This window comes from Hirundo rustica, chromosome 27 (assembly GCF_015227805.2).
Source record: "Hirundo rustica isolate bHirRus1 chromosome 27, bHirRus1.pri.v3, whole genome shotgun sequence".
Classification (NCBI taxonomy): Eukaryota; Metazoa; Chordata; class Aves; order Passeriformes; family Hirundinidae; genus Hirundo; species Hirundo rustica.
In genome coordinates this window covers 1547104-1567260 of record NC_053476.1, presented here as the reverse complement: position 1 = coordinate 1567260, position 20157 = coordinate 1547104, and the positions used below count along the sequence as shown (strand labels likewise).

The window sequence follows — 20157 nt, the reverse complement described above, 5'->3', positions numbered from 1 at the left end:
GGGATGTGCAAATCCCGCTGCAGGAGGTCACTGGGATCTGCAAATCCTGCTGCAGGAGGTCACTGGGATGTGCAAATCCCGCTGCAGGAGGTCACTGGGATCTGCAAATCCCGCTGCAGGAGGTCACTGGGATGTGCAAATCCCATGGCAGGAGGTCACTGGGATGTGCAAATCCCGCTGCAGGAGGTCACTGGGATGTGCAAATCCCATGGCAGGAGATCACTGGGATGTGCAAATCCCGCTGCAGGAGGTCACTGGGATGTGCAAATCCCGCTGCAGGAGGTCACTGGGATGTGCAAATCCTGCTGCAGGAGGTCACTGGGATGTGCAAATCCTGCTGCAGGTCACTGGGATGTGCAAATCCCGCTGCAGGAGGTCACTGGAATGTGCAAATCCTGCTGCAGGTCACTGGGATGTGCAAATCCCATGGCAGGAGGTCACCCCAGAAGTCCACATGGGGCCAAAACTATTTAACCCCTTCATTCCTGAGCAGCTGAAGGGACAGAGCTCCTCAGCCAGCCCACAGGGGACACACGTGGGTGTGCTGCTGCTCAGAGGGACCTCGACAGATCCCAATCAAGCTCAGTAAGGTAAAATGCAAAGTCCTCCACCCAGGGGGAACAATCCCCTTCACCAGTGCAGCCTGGGGGCCAAGAAGCCCTTGGAACCAGGTGGACAATGAGCTCAACAGGAGCCAGCAACACATCCCTGCAGCAAATGTGGGTAAGATCCCATCAGGGTGCATTAGCCAGGAACAGGCTGCACTGGCACAGGGTGCCCAGAGCAGCTGTGGCTGCCCCTGGATCCCTGGCAGTGCCCAAGGCCAGGCTGGGATGAGGCTTGGAGCCACCTGGGATAGTGGAAGGTGTCCCTGCCATGGCAGGGGTGGGACTGGATGGTCTTCAAGGTCCCCTTGCGGCCCAAACCATCGGGTTATTCCATGATTAGGGAGAGCACCAGCAGCAGGGACACCAGTGATCCTCTCTGGAAGGAACAGGGCTCCACAGACAGCTCATTTCAAACTGAGCACTGGTACAACACAGGAGGCCAGCACTGAAAGCAGGAGTTTTCCAGCACAGTATCACCCTGAGTAATCCAAATTGGTATCGACACACAACAGCTGGAAAGGAAGCTGTGACACTGCAGAGTATGAGAGAAACACGCTCAAAGGCAACAAACCAGTTCCAGCTACAATTCTGAAATATTTCACCATAAAATGCACCTGAGGGCTACTAACACCTGACTGGAAGCAGCTCATGACACGGGAAAAGACCCAAAATTGAAGCTTTTTAAAGCCCCAAATGGGGCCTGAGCAGTGCATGCAACAGTGACTTCAACATGCAGAGACTCAGCATCTCTGCAGGAAGAAACAAGCTCCATCACTGGTGGGCTTCACTTCAAAAACCCAAAATGCAAGAAAATGACAATACTTGGTAAAAATACCAGAGAGAAGAATCCAGAAAGATTTGATACTATGCTGGAGCATTCCATTCACCAAAAACATCTCCAGCAAAGCAGAAAGACAGCAGAACTTGATAACAGACAAACAGATGCCAGGAAGAAAAAAACAAAGAGGAAAAAATGACAAAAAAAAAGATCGGCTTTCTGAAAGAAAATACTAGGAAAGGTCAAATCCTGACAGGTTCTGTGAGAAAAATCTGCATAAGGCACAGGAAGAACCATGTTTCTTCTCAAAGGCAGCAGGAGCAGGCAGCTTCCAACAAGCTGTAAGCAACCTAAGCATTACAACAGCAGAAGAACAAAATGCATTTTCCTACACTGATGTTCACCAGGAAGGAGCTCAGAGAGCTCATGGAGACACATGGGGGAAATCTCAACCTCATTAAAGCTTCTGCTTATACACGAGCAAAAGGAACAACAAATCACCAGGGTCAGACAGCTCCCAGAGCTCTCCCAGGCGGAATTGCTGCTCTATTCCATGTGTAAATCCTCGCCTGGAACTGTCAGATCCGACCCATGTGATGCCAGCTCTTAGGAAGGGCTCCAGGAGGCTGGGCCCAGGAAACTGCTGCTAAGTTTGCTGGCCAGGCTGAGCAAACCAAGAGAAACTCCACCAGACATGAATTAACCTGTGAGTGCATCAGTTTTTCTGTTGCTGGAGCACGAGCAGGGCTCCTGTGAGGGAGGGGATGACTCAGGTATCCATGTGGAGGTGCCAGCAGGGATCTCATCCCATGCAGTTCATGTTTGGAAACCCACAGCGATCATTCAGCAAGGGCTCCTCAGAAAACTAAACTGGCCTAGGAGGGATGGGCTCCCCAAGTGAAAGGAACAACCAGCTCTTAACGTGAACAAAAGCGTGCCACTGCGACAGCCTGCCCTGACTGCTGTCCCCTCACAGCCTGGCTGTGCTCAGAGCTGGTTTCTCTCTCCAAACAGCACTGGGAGTCCTCCAGGTAAAAGCAGGACACAGGAACTGAAGATGGTGCCACTCCCCAAACCATTCCAGGCCACACATTGGGATCACAGAGTGCACGGCCTTGCGTGAACTGCAGCACTGACTCATCCCTGTGCAGAGAGCAAAGCATGAGGAGATGATCAGCAGCACCCTGGGGTTAAACCATCTCCTTGATCAAGGGCAAACTCCAGCTCTCCACCCCCAGCAGCAAAGAGAGCAGAGCCCTCTGTGGAGGTTTCACCAGAAGCCCCCCGGAGCAGGGGCCCGCGGTGAGGGACCCGAGGCCGGGCTGGCTCCAGGGAGCTGCAATGCAGCACCAGCCCCAGCACCGCCCGACACCGGGAGCTGCCCGTGCTGCATCTGACACTGCAGCACCTGCTCCCCACCAAACACCGACTGCCAGAAATAAACAGCTCCCAGGGGAATGGGAACGGCCAGAGCCACAGACAGCCTGCTGAGCCAGCACATCCCGGGGCACTGCTTCCCGCAGGCTGCCACAAACGCCAGCACAGAGGGTTCTGGAAGCCAAAGGAACACAGCCGGCCGCAGCTCTGGCAGCTGCGTCCCTCCAGGACATCCATATTGGAGGAAATTAAAGTTTTTATAATGCATGAGGTACAATGCTCAGTTCAGGTATTTTTGTAACTCAATTACTGTGGAAAAAAAATCAACCTGGAGAAAACCGTACTTTGAGAAGACCAAGACAATTTTCTGCCCAAGCAGACACTTTTGCCTGCTTCTGACTCTAAAAGTTCTGCTTGCTTAGGGGGTGGTTTTATTTGGTTTTGGCATTTTATACTCCATCTGGGCTCATGAAATCACAGTCCAGTTCATTGTTTCAGAGCCAGGACAGGTCCAGGGCAGCAGAGCTGACTGACAGCACAGACAGGCAAACACATCCCTGCACACATCCCTGCGTCCCTGCAGTTCAGCACCGCTGTGCTCTCCACTCTTAGCAGAGTTCACCTGGGGCAGGTATTTTATATGAGGCCTGGGCATATCGTTCAGTATCTCCTTTAACATTTTTCCCCTTTTTCAAACCCAAGCCCTTCTGCCTTGTGCTGCACTTTCAGCTGAAATGAATGACTTCTGTCTACAGCCTACATACTAAAATCTGTCAGAGCTCCCCTAAAGCTGCAGCAAAGCAAAGAATCTGAGAATGTGAATTGGCTTCTTGTAATACAAAACCCTTCTGTTTGGGCTGAGCTGAAAAATTCATGTGTTTTCCACCTAACAGAGGTAAACCCCAGAGTCGGGTTCCATCAGCCATCCCAGAACTGCAATTAAAGAATCCAACTTGTGCCCACACTCTGGCTGCTTCTCCCTTTTGTTCCTGTGCATGAAAACCCCGAGAACAAGAGAGAGTTCTCCTGGCTCTGCTCAGCACTCCCATATGATGTGAAAGTCACGTAACACAGTGATAAAAACGTCTTTGAAATAGTTCAAATATTCTCACTATGTAACAGGAAAAACAGCAAAACCAAAGCAAACAAAAATGATCACAAAAAGTACTTTGTTAAAATAATTATTCTACTAGTGAAGTAGATGCAGTTCCCAGGAAAGAAATGCTTCAGGGAAACAGTCACCCTTCTCCCAGTATTTCCCACTTCCAGAAAGAGCCACATTCTGATCTCTACAGACACAGGAGTTTTGTTAACCAAACTGGTGTGTTCCCTTTTCCAAACCTGAAATGTCATTCCCCCTCCATCCAAATTCTGAAAACAACTTCTTTTTGGTTAAAAGCTGAAATAGTAACAGTGCACACTTACTGTCCAGACTGGAAGTCCTTCTCGTTCACCACAGCACAGTTGGTTAAGGACAGCTCATCCGTGGGACACCTCGCTGCTTGCATAGGCTACAAGAGACGGGTGGAAAAAATGTCAAATTAAATTCTATTTTTCCTTTACCAAGCCAAGCCTCAAGACTCCTGCAAAACCACAAAGCACAAAACAGATCTCCTGAGTCCTGGCACACTCTGAGAGCCCACAGTTATCAACAGGTTCCTCTTCCAGGTTCCTCCAAACATTTCCACATGTCACAGGTACTTGTATCCCAAAGCTCTGCATTTTGGGACTATTACGTACTTTGTATTTTCTACCCTACCTACATAAATACTCTAAAATTACCTGGGAGAAAGCCTGCAAGGCAAACACTGGTAACTTGCAAGTGAAGCCTGGCACTCGTGAAGCTGCCACAAGGCAGCAGGTAACCAGCATTCCCTGGAAGGCGTTTCCTGCCCAGTGACAGGACACTGGGATACTCTGAAAGCTGCAAAGGGAAAGCAGCCAGGAGCCAGAGCAGCTCCCCTACAACCCTGCCTCACAGTGCTGGGCAGGGACACAGAGCCTGTGTGGGGACAAACAGAGGGATAAAGATGTGACCTTCCCTCCTCCCTGAACACAACTCAGAAAACTGGAATTTCAGCGTATCCATTCTGCATAGACCCCCTCACCCAGCGCAGTACAGGGCAGCACTGAGAGTCCACAGGAAGGTTTAACCTCAGGCAGCTGCTAGCCAACCCCACAAGCCCTTTGTATCACTTCTCAAAAGAAATATCACGTGAATATTTTCCACTCTATAGGAAACATCCCAGATCTGTAACATAAAGAAGAAAATTAGGTAAAAGAGTTAATTCCAGCCTTTCACTATGAAAAAAATTACTGCAAGTTTTGCGGGGGAGTCCTCCCCTCTTTTTATTCTCTAATGTCAGAGGACCAAGCCTTTTTCCAGGAGTTTCTGCTCATTTCTGTCCCTTCCACTACTCATCAATCAGCAATTAAAAACCAAAATAGCAGCACTCCCAGCCCAAGCTGCCGATCCCCGCCATGGGGCAGGATGGAGCATGGGGGGAGCACAGCAGAGACCTCAGCCCCATCCTACCCCTCATCCCACCTGCTCCTGCAGAATTATACCACAAAACAATGGCTGAACAGTGAAAATTGGGATCAAAATGCCTCCAGAAGTGGAGAAAGGGAGGATGTTACTATTCTTAGCTATGGCCCGAAGAAATTTCATTTGGGGAAAAGCTAAACTTGTCCCCCAAGGCGTCATTTTGAGAATCAAAGCACAAAGCTCTGTCAGATAGATACAAATTTACAGGCAGCGCAACAGAAACTATTTGACAGCATCAACCCACTGCTAAGAGTAATTCAGGATGGATTTTCTCTTAAGACCCCCTTAAATCCCAGCAGCAAGCACAGGAAACCCACTGGTCCCAACACACACATCTAAATCATCTCCCAGGAGTTACTGCCGTGCTCAGCCTTCCTCCCCCAGCCCCTCTGGGACAAGAATCAGAGAAATTCCCCTCCCAGCGTGGCCCACAGCCAGCCTGCCCTAAAGTTCAGATCAACTTTTATGGCACGAAGTGATTTGTCTCAAGTATTTGCTATTTGAAAAGGACCAAGTCACTGCTTTAACTGAATAACGCTCAATTGGCCTTGACATATGTGACAACCAAAAAAGATTCCATTTTCAGGCCTGAAGCGGATTTATCTACCTGAATGCTGAGTGTAATAAAAGACTCAAATGTTCCTGTAATAAAATAGATTACATCAATGGATTTATGAGATACACAACATATCTGCTGAGGCCCTTTGTCTTGGGGCACTTCACAGCAAACATTCACCGTTTTATCACTTCTCCAGGGCACGGTTTTGTGAAGGACGTGCGTGCCCTGATAAAACGCATTACAGGGGATATTTCTGGAGAAAAGTGGACGTGGAGCTCCTGGATTAAATCTTTTTACAGCACTAGTCCTCGACTGCATTTTTAATCCTCGGTGACAAACTGCTTCCTACACGCAGCGAGCGCCCGGCCGAGCTGCCGCTCCCGTCTGCAGCGGGAACACGCAGCTTTAGGAAATGCAGGAATAGCAAGGAATGCATTCCAAACCCAGCTACAACTGCAAGCTCTGCAGCAGAGGAGAGATGATGGCAGAACACCCTCGGGTGTCTGACACGTGAAATAACCTGGCTGCAGCAGCACCGGCCGTGCCAACCATCCCAGAGCCCTCGTCCTCCTCCTGGCGTGTCTGGCAGGAGCCATCTCCCTGGCAATAACCAACAGGTCAGGCAGCATCTCTGCTCCCAGCCCGCCACTACACACCCTCCTCAAGCTCCAGGATTCTGCAGACCTTCAGGACATTATCTATATTCTGAAAAGGTTTGAACATCACACAGCTGCAAGACAAGGGTATCACTCCCGGGGCATGGAGTTCCACAAGGGCTCAAGGGACAACTTGAGGAAATCTGGTCATGGAAGAGGTGACGATTAAACTGGAAATCACCCAGGCAGGAAGGAGGAACACGCTGCTGTGGGGAGCTGCAGGGGCTTCCTCTCACCTGCCCTCCCCACAGAGCTCATATCCCAGAGCTGCTGCTCCCAGGGATGGATCCTTGTCTCTGTCAAGCTGTCACAGCCAGGACATGGGCACAGGCTGCTCCTGAGGAAGCTTCCATGGCATAAATTCAGCAGTCCAGGGCTGGAATGCATGGCTGCTGTCAGGAACACTTTAAGCTCTTGTATTTGGGTTCCAGCTTCCCAGGACAGCAGCACAAGGACTCGCAGAACCAGCCCCTCTCCCCTCTCTGCCATCCCACACCCACTGCCAGCACTAACACACCACATCAGGGTATAGGGGCACAAAAATCCTTGTGGGTATTCCTAGGAATTGTCCAAAGTAGATTTACACAAACTAATCTCAAGCAAACTGGCAGGTTACTGCTGGCAACCGGGCAAGACAGCTCTAACAAACCAGAGGGAAACTCCTGCAGGTGACAGCAGACTGCAGTCACACCCTGGCACTGTGTGACCCACACACCCTCCCAGGCTGCTGTTATACCCACGTCCACAACACAGACAGATTCGGCTTAAAGAAGGCAAATCGGAGTTAAATTAGGCAAAGGAATCTCCCCTGCCTCCAGGTGCTGTTCTGGTTTATGCAAAGAGGAGACTCCAAGGACAGTGCAGCCCCAAGGAGGTGACTGCACAGTGCTAAAGCATCCCCAGCTAAGCATCCAGCATCAGGCAGGCAGCACCTGCTGTCACAGCCAGGCCTGTGCAGAGGCCTGCACCAGCACTCCTCCTGTTTGCCCAGAGGAAAACAAGAGCATATGATGCACTCTGAGAATAAATATAAATATAAATCTCACTCTGAGAGATAAACGTGAAGGACCCCACCTCTGGGTTTGTGACAAAGCAGTAACGTTGCCTCAAAACCCAGGAGGCTTAATGATTCTGCCATATTTTATTTCCACAAAGAACCAACAGCTACATAACAGAAACAATCACCATAACATCTGATCTTTCAGAGATGTTTTTCCAAAGCTGCAAGAACTCGTTTTCCTCCACAGAAGACAAAAAGTCACATGTTCACAAAATCACAGGATAGTTGGGGTTGGAAGGGCCCTCTGGAGATCATCCAGTCCAAACCCCTGCCAAAGCCCAGAAAGTGGAGCTGCTATTTGGATATTTTCACACACACACAAACCACACCTTTTGTGTTTTGTCAATTCACCTCTTGTGAATCATTAAGGCTGATGGCAGAGGAAGCCAGGGTCAAACATTTTACTCCCCACAGAGATAAAGTGGTGGCTGAAGTAGATTGCTGACAGCTGGTACTGAGAAGAGAGGAAACATTAAGTGCTAAGGCAGAGATGCTCCTCATCCAAGACATCTGAACTCATTTCATTTCCTAATGCTGAGCAAGAGATTATGAAACAGCCTCCAGAGCCAAGGCAGGTTTGGTTCCGTGCCCTGTTTTCACGTGGTTTGTACAAGACAAATATTGTTCAAGTATTGTATGTTTAAACTTCTGCTCTGTGTAAAACAGACACAGTTACACGTCCCATGTATATGCAGGTGCACAGAGATGGAATTTCTGGCACGCAGGTGTTGGCAGAGGAGCGTTAGGAAGCGTGACAACTCTGGGGACCAGACATTTCCATTTCCCCAGCAGAGCCGACTGCCAGCTGCACTGAGATGGGGATCCCTGCTCCAAAAAGCACCCAAGCTTTCCTGCCACAGCTGTTGGGCACCAAAGTCTCTCTGAGCCCAGAGCCTCCTCACCCAAAGAGGGCAGAGAACCACCTGTGCAGGTGTAATTCCTGGGAAGCAGTTCAGTCCACACTCCCTAGAGCCCGAGCACAGGCGCCTCTGTGGGCTGCTGACTCCAAATCAAACACTCACTCACCAGCACGAGTCTGCCAATAAAGTCAGGTTTGAATGCTGACAGGAAGAATTATGATGTCAAAGGAGCCCTGAAGATCAACAGGGAACTGATATGATGAATCATAGATCCTACAGATTATCCAGGAGAATGCCCCTGACAGAAAACACACAAAGCTCTGTCTTTATCTCTAGATGCCAGGGATGCCAGGACCCGAGGTGGACATTACACCTCTGGCTGCACACAGGGGACAACCAGCAGCTCCAGCTGAGCTGCAGAGCTGGCTCAGCACCAAGCAAGCTCCCAGCACAGGGAAGCCCAAGGACTGGGCCTGCTCTCTACACCCACAACACACCACGGAGCTGAGCTACAACTCAACACTGAAGGACAAGAAATGGACATAACACGGCAACACCAGCAGAGCTCCTGGCTGGCAGGTAAGAGTGGACTCCTCACCTGGAGGGAAAGCTGGCCCTGTGACAGGGGGAAACAGTAAAGTCAAAACCAAAGCTCCTCTAAAGAACAATTCTGTAATATTCATAAAAGGAATGACAACATGCGGTCACCAACAGGGACCAGACTCAGGAACACCAGTTGTCCTAAATGCTGTGGTTCTAAATAATTTTAAAAATTAACTAAGGAATTTGAGTAGTTTGCAGAGGGTTTTTTTTGGACAGCTGGACAAAAAAAAAAAATATTGAATAAAGCTTCCATACTTCTGCAGCCACAAGAAGAGATCAACCTACAAGGAAGTTTTTGGAGCAGCAGGCCTGGCCAGACAGGCCTTTCCAGACCTGTAGTGGCTGTGCTGGCAGGATAAGCTGCTGTTCCTGGAACACACAGCCCTGACTCCCTGCTCAGGCCTGGCCATTCCACCTGCTCCACATGACCTCTATTTGTTTGCTGGAAGCTTTTATTCTCTTCAGGAAGGAGCTGCATTCTCCCACAACAACCAATTCAGAAATACCAAACTGCTTCTCCTAATAAAGAGAAGCTCATTGGGAAGCTAAAATCTCAAATATTCCCATTTTTGACAAAGCCAGGGAATGCTGAGTGAGCCACCACCAAGGCAGCCTGAGCAGAGCATCCAGAGAAGCCTGGCTGAGATGGATCCCTCCTTCCCACGCCCCCCGAGCCGCTCCCACGCCGTGAATCACCCCCGTGATTGTTCTGTCCCATGTGCCAGGCCACCCCTGCACTGCAGAAACCCAAACAGCTCAGAGGAGGAGAGAGGGAAGAGCTCCCAGCAGCATCTCCTGCATCACCCAGGGCTGGAAATGAGTCAGGGAATGTTCTCCCTGCATTGTCTGCTCATGGCAGCCGTATCGTCCTTGGCAAGAGCTCTCCCCCAGCACAGACAGCAGGAGACACCAGACACTCTTCACTCTTTATCAAACACTCAACACATTTCCCAGTTTCTCTCTCTGAGAGCAGCCTTGAGCTCTCTGGGCACGAATCCGGTAATTTCTGCCCATCCTGGCACTCCAGAGTCACTTCATCAGGGCAGAAGGGCCTCTCCCACAATTAAAGGATACTGGGTTTTACTGCAGCTTCCCTTTGTTTGCAAAGCTCAAATGAACTCAGATCTGCAGGGGCGGCTCTGTCGCTCCAGCATTGTTTACCTGCACTTAACGAGGCAGGTAAACACAGCTTTGGGAATCCAGCTCTGTTATTGCCAGGATTCGCCAACATCACGAGAAAGACAATTTACAGTCCCAGGAACAAAGAATTCCAGAGGTCTGCGTGATCCAACAGAGCAGAAGAAGCAAGAGTGCTAAAGGAGAGCTTCTCCAAGCAGAGCATTTACAGTCTAACTACACAGGTTGCTCTGCCCAAAGATGTCCTTCTCCAATCAGCCCTTCACAACGTGATCAGTGAATTTAGGAAATACACCTGTACCTGAGCTGCTGTGCCACAGAACCGCAGAGCTGCTCTCTGACAGCTCAGCAGGAACAGCAGCTCCATCCTCCTACTAAGCAGTAATGACCCAGGCAATGTGCACTTAATTAACACATCCAGTTTTTGAGTGGATGTTGCCTCACATTCCTTTCTCAAGCCAGGACGATCAACAGCTTAATTACAGGGAATTGTTGCTTGTTGTGTTGTACCTAAACACCTTTTTAAAATGCCAAGGGAATGAACCACCACCCCACCAGAGTTAAGCCGTGGGCCTGCGATGCAGATCAGAGGATTTTGCCACATGAGCAGTGAGACACCTCACGGGTGCAAACTTCATCCCATTTATTTAGAAAAGTTACCTGACGGCAACAAGGACAACGTGAATATATGTTAATGTTTAAAATATCCCCCTTGGAATTTGCCCTGTGAAAGCCCAGGATGCTGCTGTCCCCGAGGATGTACAGCTCAGCCCAGCAGTGACAGGGCAGCACCTGGCACTGAACTTCCCACAGCTCTGATGTACCAAACACCACCCAGGCACCAGCAGTCTAAGACGCAGCAGCTCCCAAGTATTGCTCTATTTTTACAGAAAAAGCACATGACACAACTCCAGGGCATCAATTACTCCAGATCTTTCGATAGAAGGTCATTGCTTTATTGCATCCCAGGAGGCTGGAGAAACGTGTTAAATCTTTTCATACTTCAAACCTTTGGCCTCCCTGAGGGCAGGATGTGCCTGCACAGGAAGCAGCAGGGCAGGAGCGCCTGAGGAGGAGCAGACCCAGCCTTGGTTTGTGAGCAGCAGCACAAGCAGCTGGCTCAGACACACTCCCAGGGCACTGCGCCGGAAGCTCTTCCATTAATTTTAGCAACTGGGTTTCTTGTTTGGGTTTTTCTGTTCACAGACCTTCTCCAACACAGCTCTCCAGCTCCTGGGGGTCTGAAAACCTTCTGGAGATGGTCAGTATCAGTGTTTCCTCACAGCCAGACAACCTCCCTGACGTGAGACAGCATCCTGAACATCGTGCAGAGCCCCCAGGCTGAACCTCATCCATCCAAAAGCCAGAGCAGCCCCCAAGATCTCTGCTCCACTGCTCAGGGGTGTCACTGCACCAGCTCTCCCTAAAGCTCATCCCCTCCTGCACTCGTGAGGGCACCTGAACATGTCCACCAACCCTGGATCAAAAAATATCACTCCACGACATGGGGACCGACATTTCAGTTGTTTTCATGAGAAAAAAAGGAAAAAAAAAAAGGAATCAGTGGTAATTTCATTGCACTGCAACTACAACCTGCCTAGGGGATAATTCAGTAGAACAGAAATGCCACAACTTTCTAGGGACTGCTTTTCTGTGGACACAAGCAGATCTGATTTTATACCAGAACTTCTTCCATATTCAGTCAGGGTTTATCCTGAGCCTCAGGGTCATCTCCTGAATGACCTCTGTGGTCTGAGACACAGAACTCAGGACAGGAGAGGAAAAGAGACAATCTTGCTGTGCTCCGGGGAAAAAAAAATTAAAAGTAATTATTAAGAAATTCACACTTTAAATGATCCTCAAAAAAAAAAAAAAAAAAAAAATGACTCTTTAAACAGACTTTTTCCTACTAAAAAAATTATTACCTAAGTTTAATCATTCTGGCAGGTCCACATAATGGAAGAGGTGTGACACACCAGCATCCCAAAAACTGGAGGTGGAGGGGCAGCACTGACATCTCCCTCTGGCAGTGACTTTTTAAGCACAAACTTAGGACACACTGCTTCTGCAACACTGAGCCGAGCAACAAATTAATCCAAGATGAAAGGGCCAGCTATCCCACGCAAACAAACATCCACACAGCCATCAGAATTTTGTTCTAAATAATTTTAGAGTTTTTGACAAATTATGTGCCTTTATTTTAAACAGTTCAGCAAGGCAAAAGTCCTGAAAGCAGGCCACAAGTTGATTTGTGATGATTTCACGAGCCAGTTACAAGGCTGCAGAAGTGATCACAAAAACAGAGATTCATACATAGTCTTCTCCCATTTCCCTGAAACATTGCTAAAAACCCATTTCTTCATATTACACACCAGGAAATACTAAAAAAAAACCTAAGTGACGATAGCAGGAACAGTAGCAGGCTGCAAGAAGGAACTAAGTTGATTCATAAACGTTTCTTTAGTTGCCTGACAACGCCTGCATCTCTGAAGGCTGGTTCCATATGTTATCAGAAATCACCTTACAGCTTTAACCCATAAACATAAAGCCCAGCCCCCATTATTTCAAATTCCCTACCAAACCACCCAACTTAAAACCACACTGTCTACATTTACGTATTTTTAAATAATTCATGCAAATAATAAGCCAGACGTTATTAATTGCCTAATGCTGTTTCAGGTATATTATATAGATCAAATGTAAGGAAGGAATTGTTCCCTGGCAGGGTGGGCAGCCCTGGCACAGGGTGCCCAGAGCAGCTGTGGCTGCCCCTGGATCCCTGGCAGTGCCCAAGGCCAGGCTGCAGCAGCCTGGGACAGTGGGAGGTGTCCCTGCCATGGCAGGGGTGGCACTGGGTGGGTTTAAGGCCCCTTCCAACCCAAACAATTCTGGGATTCTGTGCTGGCTGCAGGAAGCACAAGAGAGCAGGGTTAGGCCAGCAATGCCTTTGGCAGCACAGAACACCAAGGGACTCAGTCTGGCCTTCGCCACCTTCCCACCCCTGCTGCACTCTGCATTGGACACCCGGTGTCACCAGATGCCAGCAGCACCCTGTGCTCAGTCTCAGGCTCTGGAGAGGAGCGACAGCACCACTCTGCAGGGTCAGACACCATCCAGTACCTGAGTGATCCAAAACCATTTCCAACCCAGCATGAAGGGAATCTCTTCTGAGCAGCCAACAGGGCAGAGTCTGCTCTCATTGGGCTAAAGGCAGCAGTGCCCCAAAGGAGCCCCAAACAGCAGAGGAACAAAAATGGGTGTGTTACACCAGGGACAGCCCCTAAAGCAGCCATCATTTCTAACCATCAGCTGTTATACAAGTTCAGCTTTCACAAAACTCATAATCTAACGTCTCTGCTGAGGGAGCTTCACCAACATCCACACGAGCACTCTTGCACACGCAGGGTGTGTGCAGCTCTGCTGCCAGAGGAGCCAGCAGCACTGACCTGCTCCCTGCCCCGCCCCAGTCCCATGGAGCTCTCCAGCCTGTGCACACACAGGCAGAAATGCAGCTTGTGCTGGATGTACAGCTTGATCCTCACTGGAATGAGGCACAGAAATCATCTGGCCTTTCTAGATCCCTTTGGGAACTAATTCCTGATGTACTTCAAATCAATTTGTTACAAACAGCACCAGTGAACCCCCAGGGGTCCACTTGGTACAAGAGGTCCATAACCAGCTACAGACACAGCAGTTTCCCACCATTCCCTCTCCTGCAGATGCCTCACTGCTCTGCCTGCGTGCCTAATGATCCCCACGCAGAGATACAGAATAAATTATTACAGAAACAGCCATTATTTCTAATCATCGTAAACTGTTTTTCCTGTAAACTTCAATCACTGCTAATCACCATCTCTTCCTTGCCATGGAGAGACCCGGTGCAATTAGGGGAGCAGAGTAACACACCTGAAACAGCATCACTCAATTAATCAGATTCGGCTTATCATTCACCTGAATTATTCAAAATGTTACTGGAAGTTTAAATATTTTGTCTCTCTCGTACATCAGGACAGCCATTCATTTCTCCCTGTGAGCATGTAGGTGCACAAATCAAATTGCACGAGTCCAATAAAAGAGATTAAGCTCCAAACGGCATTGCAGAACAGATTTGCAGGGCAGGAGGAGTCACTGAGGCTCCTCTTCCCATCCTGCACGTTGAAGCACCTGTTAAAAACGCTGACAACAGACCAGCACCTGTGCTCCAGCATCAGCCTCGCCTGTTGTGCCTGGAGATATCACACACCCCCATCCTCCCACCAACTGTTCCGTGTTTACCCCGACTCAGCTCCGCTGTCGCAGCCAGAACGGGCGCTACTCCCTCCCCAGCTCCGCTCCCCCTGCTCCCGGCTCTGCCCAGCTCCGCTCCCCCTGCTCCCGGCTCTGCCCAGCTCCGCTCCCCCTGCTCCCGGCTCTGCCCAGCTCCTCTCCTCCTGCTCCCGGCTCTGCCCAGCTCCTCTCCCCCTGCTCCCGGCTCTGCCCAGCTCCTCTCCCCCTGCTCCCGGCTCTGCCCAGCTCCTCTCCTCCTGCTCCCGGCTCTGCCCAGCTCCTCTCCTCCTGCTCCCGGCTCTGCCCAGCTCCTCTCCTCCTGCTCCCGGCTCTGCCCAGCTCCGCTCCCCCTGCTCCTCTCCCCCTGCTCCCCGCTCTGCCCAGCTCCTCTCCTCCTGCTCCCGGCTCTGCCCAGCTCCTCTCCCCCTGCTCCCCGCTCTGCCCAGCTCCTCTCCCCCTGCTCCCGGCTCTGCCCAGCTCCTCTCCCCCTGCTCCCGGCTCTGCCCAGCTCCTCTCCCCCTGCTCCCGGCTCTCCCCAGCTCCTCTCCCCCTGCTCCCCGCTCTCCCCAGCTCCTCTCCCCCTGCTCCCCGCTCTCCCCAGCTCCTCTCCCCCTGCTCCCCGCTCTCCCCAGCTCCTCTCCTCCTGCTCCCCGCTCTGCCCCAGCTCCGCTCCCCCTGCTCCCGGCTCTGTCCAGCTCCTCTCCTCCTGCTCCCGGCTCTGCCCAGCTCCGCTCCCCCTGCTCCCGGCTCTGCCCAGCTCCTCTCCTCCTGCTCCCCGCTCTGCCCAGCTCCTCTCCCCCTGCTCCCGGCTCTCCCCAGCTCCTCTCCTCCTGCTCCCCGCTCTGCCCAGCTCCTCTCCTCCTGCTCCCGGCTCTGCCCAGCTCCTCTCCCCCTGCTCCCGGCTCTCCCCAGCTCCTCTCCTCCTGCTCCCGGCTCTGCCCAGCTCCGCTCCCCCTGCTCCCGGCTCTGCCCAGCTCCGCTCCCCCTGCTCCCGGCTCTCCCCAGCTCCGCTCCCCGCCCTGCCCAGCGCTGCTGCAGACCCACGGGCCAGCTGGAAGGAGCACACAGCTCCCTTGGTAGCTCACATGGAAAGCAACGGAAGGATCAGACCCAGTGAGATGGAACACTCAGCTTTAAGGACTCCCTTCGCAGCATTAAATAACCTGATAATTCTGCAACAACTACACTTGCAGGCAAATCAGGAAAACACTGAATACTAAGAAGCTTCCTGATAACCCACGGAGAGCATCACCCATCCAGATTAGGAGGCAACTAAACATCAATCTTTCCTTTAAATTCACATAAATCCCTCTTTCCTTCCCCAGGCTTCCAAGCTGGTCAAATAAAGGCACATTTTCTCAGGTTTTCAGTAGCAGAAAAGCTCAAAGCAGAAGAATAAAGTTGAGGTTGATCCTTCTCCTTTCTTCCCACATTCCCAGTGACCAGTCCCAGCACTCAGAGCATGCAGCAGGGTGTTCCTTGAGGACACAGCTGGGAGGGCCCAGAGGAGCAGGGCAAGGCAGGACCTCTGCAGCTGGGTTGGTTCAGGCCCAGGGAGTCTCAGAACCACGTCCAGTGTGGGTAAAACGATCTTACCACTGACCAGAGCACTGGGCTCCTGTTCTGGGCAACAGAAAGCTGAAAAAAGCCGGTCAAGGCTCACAGATTTCCTTGGGTTAGTGCAAAGGCTGAGACGAAGAAAAAAGGTGCAAGGAACAAAGTGAGACCAAGAATCTGGAGCAGGAAGAGGAAAAGCTCTTAACGAGAGACAGACCAGGAAATGTGGGGTTTTTCTCAATTACTCAGCACATTTCAGGGGTGGCACTGGAGCACCTGTGATGCACAGCACGTCACGGGGCCAGATTTCTCACCCCAGCTCTGCACCACAGCACTGCACCAGCTGCCATCCATCCACCAGCCTGGCACGACACAAAAAACACTCAGAAAACCAATTCCCCAGCATTTCAACCACTGAATTACTTGGCCTAGAGACAAGATTCCAGCCAGAGGCAAGCACTAATGAAGAATGTGACTTTCCCAGGCTGACACCCAGCAAAGCATGACTGAGCCCTTGGCAAAGAGCAGAGCAATCCAAACACATCCTGCAGCACCTGGACACCTGAAAAAGAGGGGATGTGCAGGCACCACAAGAGGGGATTTCACAGACAAGGCTGTTCCTTCATATTTTAAAGCCTTTCTGGCCACTTGCTGATATGAGCTACCACTAATAAGGGATTTTTTTTTAATCTTTTAAACTAATACAGAATAAAACCACTGCACAACCCTTGAGGTGTTTCTACACAACAAAAGGTGGACTCACATTATAAAACAGCACCTGGCTGGATCCCACAGGAGAAAATATCCCCATATCCCATGGCACCAAAGGGCACCAGGGCCTCACAGCACCTTTAGGGGACCCTAAAATCTTGCTGCACACCCCATGGAAAGAGGGGCACCCCAGACTCACAGAGGCCCCTCAGGAAATCCCAAAATTCTGCCCCACATACCAGAGCACCAAGGGATCATCCCCTGCCACAGCATCCCTAAAGATGCCTGGCCACAGCCCACAAGGAGAGGGGTCACCAGAGCTCCACAGCACCCCGGGGCACCCCAAATCCTGACAGTAGCACCAAGACACCCCTGGGCTTCACTGCACCATCAGGGGACCCCACAATCCTGCCCCACACCACAGGGAGAGGCAGCACCCCATCTCCTGAGGGAGCCCAGACACGCATCCCGCAGCACCAAGGGGTCACCACAGCCTCTGAGCACCCACAGGAGACCCCAAAAATCCATCTCTGCATCCCAAAAAGCCACTGCAACCTCACAGCACCCTTAGGGAACCCTAAATCCTGCCTCACATCCGCATGGAGAGGGGTCACCCTGGACTGACAGTGCTCCTGAGGGAACCCCCAGTCCTGTCCCACACCCCACATTGCCAAGGAGCCAGCCGGGTCTCACAGCACCCCTGGGGGACCCTAAAATGCCGCCGCACAGGAAGACGGGTCACCCCTGCCCCGGCTCCTGAAGGAAGCCCAGTCCTGTCCCACATGCCACATCACCAAGAGGCCACCTCAGCCTCTCGAGACCCACGGGGAACACCGGGACAGGGGTCACCCCCAGCCCCCCACACCACGGGGGGGGTCTCCACAGCCTCACAGGACCCTCAGGAGCCCCCAAACCACTGGGGGTGAGGGGTCAGCACAGCCTCAGAGCACTGCCGGGGGACCCCCCAGGGCTGAACGGCCTCCTGGAAGCGCGGCTGCGAGAAGCTCCCAAAGCCGCGGTGGCGCAGGAAGGAGCAGGAGCGGAGGAGGGAGCAGGGGATGGGCGATAGCGGCCGGTCCGTGTCCCCCCCCACTTACCCGCCCCGCCATGTTGCCGCAGCGCCGACCGACAGGCCCTCCCCGCGGCCGCCAGGGGGCGGCGCAGCGCAGGCGCCGCGGAGCGCCGGGGCGGGGCCTCGGGGCAGAGCCGGACACGCCTCCTGCGCGACTCCGGCTTCTCATTGGTCGCTCCGCCCGCCGCTCGAGGCGCTGACTGTGGCGTCACCCGGCGGTGATGGGCGGGGCGTTCTGCTGTCAGTCATCGTGAGAGCTGCGGCGATTGGTCGGTGGGGCTGGGTGGGCGGGGCCGAGGTCCCGGACGGTCCCGGCGTTCCCGGGGTCCCGCGGGTGCCGAGCGCAGGATCGGGGGAGGATATGGGGGAGTGCTCGGCCGGGAATGCGATGGCAGCCTGGAGGGGCCCGGTGGGGCTCGGCTGATCCCGGTCCCGATCCCGATCCCGATCCCGATCCCGATCCCGATCCCGGTCCCGCGGGATGGGCAGAGCGCCGTGGTGTGAGGGTGAGCGGGGCCGCGCCGCCAGGCAACCCCTGCTTTAATTCTTTAAATGATTTAATTCTATTTTTATGTCTCTTTGATTAAATGTTAATAATGTTAATAATAATGGTTCATTAGTAATATTAGTATATGAATGGTAATGTTGATGTATATTGTATAATATATTGTATGTTATAATATTAATATAGGATGCTGTATTTTTATACATAATAAAATATAATAATAGTGACTTAGTAAATTTTGAATTGTACATATTTTTCTTAAAAAATAATTGTTTTAATTTATTTTTCAGTCTGGCTTTGATTCTGTTCCTGCTCCAAAGAGGCCGTGCAGCTGCTGTTGTAAACCAGGCATCGCGGTCTCCCTCGATGACATCGAATGGTGTCACTGTTTCCCTGACGGGACCTCCCATCTGACACTAATGCTTGTTTGTGTTTGTGGTGACAGTCACAGGTGTGTGTGAGCCCGAGGGGCGGTAATGGGAGCTCAGGGCTGTCACCGAACCCCTCGCAGGTGTCGCCCCGGGACGTGGCTCGTTCCTGGGGGAGGGGGCTCAGGGCTCCCCCGGCCCATCGCTCCCCACACGGTGTCTGCTCGCTGCAGCTCTGCTCCTGTCTGAGCACCGGGAGCTTCCAGCCAGGCTTCGGGATGTGGATCCGTATGGGATTTGCTTGAAATAGTGCTTTGCTCTGGAGAGGCAGATCGCACCAGAGGAGTGGTGCTGAGAGGTGACAATGGCTTCTTCACAGAGCTCACCCCCCTGTGTGATGTTCGGCCAGAGATGAAATCCCAGCCGTGCTCTGAGCTTTGTGTTCCGAGGGAGGTGATGGCAAACGCTCCAGCCCCAAAGCTCAGTGGTGTCTGCAAAGCCAACCCAAACATCCTGGGAGCTTTAATGTATTAGCAACCTGTCCCAGCAGCTTCCTGCGTGGGCTTTGACAGCATAATAAAATATTAATACTGATTGTAACCGCTGGTTACCGCCTTGAACAGGTACCAGAGGCAGCTGCGACCCAGAGGGGAATGCCAGGTCCGTGGAAAACTGGCACTGAGGAGATTTTACCACACTGGCCAAAGTGGTCAGTGCCCCAGACCGTGGATGTACCTCAGTGCACAGCACAGGCCCAAGGGGAAGAAGAAATGGGGTCAGTGCCTAAATCTGCTGTAGGCTGATCCCAGCAGTGCAAGGATGCAGTCTCCTGCAGTGAGACCCTGTTGCCCCTGCCTGCAGCTGAGCAGTTTCACCGTCCCTCTGTGGAGAATCTTTCTGTGGAGAATTTTTGCTGACAGAAATCACCGTGCCAGCAAAACAGTGCTGGGAAGTGGTTGTTAAATATTGCAAACATTCCCTGTGCTTCGGGGTGGCAGCAGCCAGACCCCGACAGGTCCTGAGCCCCGACCTGAGTGTGCTGACACCATTCTCCTGCACAGCTGGAAATGTGCCCAGCTCAGCCCAGCAGTGAGCTCTGGCTGAATGATGAGTTTTGTTGGGGATTCTTGCTGCTCTCAGCTTCCCAGATCTCTGCTCTGTGGCCTTAAGGGAGTCTCTCGCAGCAAGAAATGCGGGAAATGCGAGGTATGAATTTTGTAAGGAATAGCTGAGGGGGATAGTGAGGCAGTGGCCGTGCTTCCCCACTTTTCAAAAGGGGAAGAAAAACAAAACAAACCTCCCCCAAACCAAGCACAAAGGTCACACCGACTCCTCTGCAGATCTGACTAAGGGATCCAGCCCACACCTGGCTGCTCCTGAGCCAGCCCCAAATCCCTGCCCCACAGCCCTTCCCCAGGGCAAGGAGCAAGGGATGGATCTGGGGTCTGGGACACACTCTGGAGCCAAGACCTTCACTGATGACCCCCTCATC

General features: G+C 51.9%; 1 protein-coding gene across 2 annotated transcripts in view; it reads right to left on the bottom strand.

Annotated features, from left to right (window-relative positions):
• Positions 1-17876, bottom strand: part of NSF (N-ethylmaleimide sensitive factor, vesicle fusing ATPase) — an 82022-nt gene extending 64146 nt beyond the window's left edge. For both annotated transcript variants that reach the window (XM_040087128.2, XM_040087127.2), the window contains exons 1-2: positions 17818-17876; positions 4189-4274 (exon numbers count right to left, since the gene is read on the bottom strand). In XM_040087128.2, the coding sequence (XP_039943062.1) occupies positions 4189-4274; positions 17818-17829 (98 nt within the window). In that variant the 5' untranslated portion in view covers positions 17830-17876. The remainder of the gene's footprint in view (positions 1-4188; positions 4275-17817) is intronic.
• Positions 17877-20157: the final 2281 nt, after the last annotated feature.